The sequence below is a fragment of the Nematolebias whitei genome, chromosome 7, assembly GCF_014905685.2.
Source record: "Nematolebias whitei isolate Nwh7 chromosome 7, NemWhi1, whole genome shotgun sequence".
Taxonomy (NCBI): Eukaryota; Metazoa; Chordata; class Actinopteri; order Cyprinodontiformes; family Rivulidae; genus Nematolebias; species Nematolebias whitei.
In genome coordinates, this window is record NC_056504.1 from 46,321,923 (window position 1) to 46,326,685 (window position 4,763).

At 39.6% G+C, this 4,763-nt stretch overlaps 1 protein-coding gene across 1 annotated transcript; it reads right to left on the reverse strand.

Moving 5' to 3' along the window:
* Nucleotides 1-833: 833 nt before the first annotated feature.
* On the reverse strand, nucleotides 834-1,412 carry LOC119412634 (transcription factor HES-5). The gene is made up of 2 exons (XM_037679669.1): nucleotides 1,305-1,412; nucleotides 834-1,192 (listed from the first exon to the last, which is right to left on the reverse strand). The coding sequence occupies exons 1-2, from the start codon at nucleotides 1,365-1,367 to the stop codon at nucleotides 860-862; spliced, it is 396 nt and encodes a 131-aa protein (XP_037535597.1). The 5' UTR covers nucleotides 1,368-1,412; the 3' UTR covers nucleotides 834-859.
* Between the last annotated feature and the right edge of the window lie 3,351 nt (nucleotides 1,413-4,763).

Below are 4,763 nucleotides of genomic sequence, written 5' to 3' on the forward strand. Positions count from 1 at the left end.
CTCAAAACATCACAATCAGACAATTGTTCATTTTTTTATGTGTTTATTTAAAAAAAAAAAGGCAAACTTAACCACACGAAGTGGCTTTAATGGTGATGATACATCAAACAACTTGTAGATTTTACAAGACACGGTGTATTCGCATACACTAAACTAACTTTGTCTTTACAAAAGACGAACAGCTAACCTGAGGACAGAACCTCCTTTGACTTGTGTAAAAACAAACTTTACACGTCATGAACAAAACAATGTCTGACCTTGGAACAGATCAAATCAAACTCTTCAACCACTAACTTCATTAATGGCGTCAACATGGTCAGAATAAAACTGACGTCAAACATTTTATTAATCTTTAAACAGATCTTTCACTAATCCCGTGAAACGTCCAAAAATGAACATATTGGATCAGAACTGATCAAAAATAGAATGATCAGTGTGTGTGACCGACACTGACGCAAACCTTTCAGGAGGGAAAGATAAACGTTTGGATCTTTGAACAGATCAGTTCGCTGTGATCAAAAAGATTACGAGTCCATTATTATTACTTTTTTTTTTTTTTTTGTGAAAAATACGTTTTCTTTGTCTGATCACTTGGATCAATAAAAATAAAAAGGTACCTCAACAAAACTTGATGTACAAGAAGAAATATTATTTGCTAATGCAAAAAGAGTCATTTTGTGCAACATGCATTAAAATCAGCGTCATTTCCTCAGAAAACTAAATCATTTGAAACAGAAAAACAGTTTCTCTACAAAGAAACAAACAAAAAAATGTGATGTTTAAAAAAAACAAAACAGTTTAGTTATCTTTGATCAATATGATCAGTTGGTCTGGGTGTTGATTAAGTCTGTATGTCGGTCTACCAGGGCCTCCAGAGAGGGCTTTTCTCTGGATTCTGGTCTTTGGTGCTGCCGGTCTGGACTGTGGAGCTCAGAGCAGAGACGTCGGCCTCTCTCAGGTTCTGTTCGCAGGACGTCTGCAGCTTGTGGACGTGGTCCAGCAGCCGGCTCTGCTGGTGGTTCTGCTGCAGAAGCCGTCTCATGAAGCAGACGGTCATCTCCAGGATGTCCGCTTTCTCCAGCTTGGAGTCTGGCTGCTGTTTGAGGAACTCTGGAGGCAGGAGAGACTTGAGCTGCTCGATGCTGCTGTTGATCCGCTCTCTGCGTAACTTCTCCACCAGAGGCTTCCTGAGCTGCACAAACAAGAGCAGAGTCATGAATACACTTAGTCTACAGCGTTGGACCATTATCAAGTATAAGAACCCTCTGAACTGATGATGTGTTCTCCAGAAAACTTCTAGTTACCTTGTGGTTCAGAGCCAAGTGATCCTGAGAGCTCGTCCACGTTGCAGTGATTGTTGGAGCCATGTTTTGGTCTCTGAGCTGTAGAGGTCTCTGAAGAGAGATTCTGATCTCTGCAGCCTTCGTCCCTCCTATTTATAGTCCCACATCTTCGTATCAATGTGTGAGTCTTGCTCTGCCGGAGGTTTCCCACAGTCTGACCCAATCAGAGCGCTCGCTCAGACAATGGGGGCATGTGGAGCACCAACATGCTGCCGTTAATGCCTGGAGGATAATGGTTAGATTTCACAGGAGCAGGTGGAGGAGGCTCAAAGAGCTCTGTGTCAATGTGGGAAAGTGGTGACCCTGAAAGCTGATATGCCGTTTAAGGCTGAGCTCAGATTCTCTGAATTAGGAAGCTTTTATTATCCCAGCACACTTTTTATACTATAAAAGTGGAAAACATCTTATAATGCGAGTCACTGTGACTTAAAATAACGTGCAGGCTGTTTGCTCTTGTGTTTTTTGATTGATAAATGTAAACCGAGCGGGATACAGATTTACTTTAAATACAGCTTAATACGTTTTAAAACATTATTTACAATAATAATTTTTAAAAAATGATTAGTTCACTAGAAATAACTTATGATAATAAACATGCAGTCCGGTCTTGGCACGTGCCCTGCTGTCAGCCCGTGCACAGTATAATTACTACCCTCGACACGTGCCTTGTTGTCGGTGTGAGTAGTGCGGTGATGTGAGTTTCCCACACCAGCTCTGGGCTGTGATCAGTGAAGCACAAAGTCTGGGACAGGTGTTAGCTCAGGAAACAAACCATTACATCACCAACCATCTGGAGGGACAAACATCCCACTGGCTGCCTTTAAGACTCTGCACAGAGAAACGCTTTAGTGGTAACATGTTCTAAAGTAAAAGGCAAAAGGGGTGCGTGTCCGATTTTAACGCAATGATTACATGGTACAGAAAGTATTTACAAATGCAAAGATTTCACCTCAGAAAGTTAAATTCTGTGAAAACAGCAATTTCCTAAAGTGTTTCAAGATCTTCAGGAGAACTGCTGGTTTTTAATGGATCCGTTTAAACAGAGTACAGTAGTATGATTCAAATCTTTATTGCTGCTTGCATGGTCAAACTTTCCTCAAAAATATTTTGATTTCTGATTTTAGGGGTACATGAGACCATCCATCCATCCATCCATCCATTATCTTTACCCGCTTATTCCATTTTGGGTCACGGGGGTCGCTGGTGCCCATGTCCAGCAATCACTGTGCGAGGGGTGGGGTACACCCTGGACGGGTCGCAAGTCCATCACAGGGACACATAGAGACAAACAACCATTCACTCTCTCACTCACACCTAGGGACAATTTAGAGTCACCAATCAGCCTAACACGCATGTTTTTGTTCTGTGGGAGGAAACCGGAGTACACGGAGAAAACCCACGCATGCACGGAGAGAACATGCAAACTCCACCCAGAAAGGCCCCTGGACCGGGGTTTGAACCAAGGACCTGCTCGCTGAGAGGCAGCAGCTCTACCAGTTGCGCCACCGTGCTGCCCAGTACATGAGACCGTTAAACTTTAATGAAGTCTAGTGGTTTGGGCAAAACTCACTCAAACAAAAGTATTCAAAAAAAAAAAAAAGATTATAGGATGACAAGAAATACATTAAATAAAGCACAATTGTAATTATTTAGCAATTGTGCAGTTTTGTGGGCGGTGCCATTCTTTTAAAGGGCTGTGCCTGATGAATATGTCTGGAAAACAGGAAAGTTTGATTTTCCACCCTTTTTATTGCTTGTTTTTTTGTTTGTTTGTTTGTTTGTTATTCAGTTTAACAAATGTTAAGACAGTTTTTACAGTAAAGCAGTTTTACGAGGAAACATACATTCTATAGCTCCATGGTTCCTAACCCTGGTCCCTGAGGAACACCGTCCTGCATGTTACAGTTGTTTCTTGCTCCAACGCGCCTGATTCAGTGATTTCATTACTTCCTCATGTTCTGCAGAAGCCTATCACTCACTCATTCAAGTCAGGTGCATCAAAGCAGGGAAACGAGTAAAAGATGCCGGATGGTGTTCCTCAAGGATCACAGTTGGGAACCACTCAAAATATACTGTATAATAAAACAGTTTTAGTTTAGTGTGCAGCAGGTTTCTGTTCTTAAAATCCTCTGTTTCTATAATCTTCTTAAATGATTTAAAGAAAACTCTTGAACACCATCTGGAAATGTTCTCAAAATATGATCCAAAAACAAACATTTCTTTTAGTTGAACAATGAAAACTGGAGTTAAAGTATTTTAGTTGATACCGATTGGTATGATCCCATCATTTCAGAAAAGTGACATTTATTAAAAAACAAGTTGAGTTTTTGGAGTCAGGCTCTTGTTTAATCTCTGCTCCTTTGGGGGCAAAGGTCTGGGTCTATTATCCCTCAGCGGCTGTGAGTGAGTCTTTTCTAGTTTCCCACACTCCGTCCTTTCACCGAAGGACAAAAGAAGTGTGCCTCATTATGCAAAACAGAACCCGATCATGACCTCTGAAGGGAGGGTTACGGTTAAACTCATCCTTTCACTGAAACATCCGAACATGATGGTGAGGAAGAGCTCATAAACTGTATCATTTTCTTTTGTTTAAATGACTAAATGTTCTTAAAAGGCACGAGAACATTAACTTTGTTGTTTTATTACATGAACATATTAAAGGTGGATAAAACAATTATACCTTTACGTAACCTTTATTAAACCAGGAAAATCCCATTGCGATCACAGATCTCTTTATAATGATAACGTTTTTAGTTTTTATCATATTTAAATAGTCTCAAAATATTATATATTGTATTATTTTTGATTGTCATTTTCTCTAATGTGACTTTTCTCAGCTGGGGTTCAGCAAAGTGTTTTTTTTTTTTATCTGATCTTATCTTAACTCATCTTGTCTTTTTGAGTGATGGCAAAAAGAAAGCAAATACTTTTCAACGGTGGCGCTTTATTTCACAACTTCCTTATGAAATAAGTCAAAAAGAGCCACCAAATGGGTGAAAGTTTCATTATACTGAAAAATAGAAATCAACAAAACCGTGTTTTCAGAGTGTGGAGGAACAGCTGTCTTCATTAAAATCAATTTTAGTTAATTCGCCTTCCTGTCGTTTGATCTCCAAGTAATAGAGTGATCTTTAACCAGAACACATAATTCTTAATATGTGATTTAACTGTGATAATCACAAACGGATGCAGGCAGGTTTACAACAAATGAACTTTGTACATTTTTTCTTTAGACAAAGAAGCTAAGCATCAGAATCAGACAGTGAAAATTTGTTTAAGTTATAAAAATGTTCAGACTGAGTCAGTTTTGTGGACAGGTGTCTGTGCTGGTCCTGTTAGACCTTAGTGCTGCATTTGATACAGTTGATCACAGTATTCTATTTAAGAGACTTGAATATGACATTGGAATTACTGGAAAAG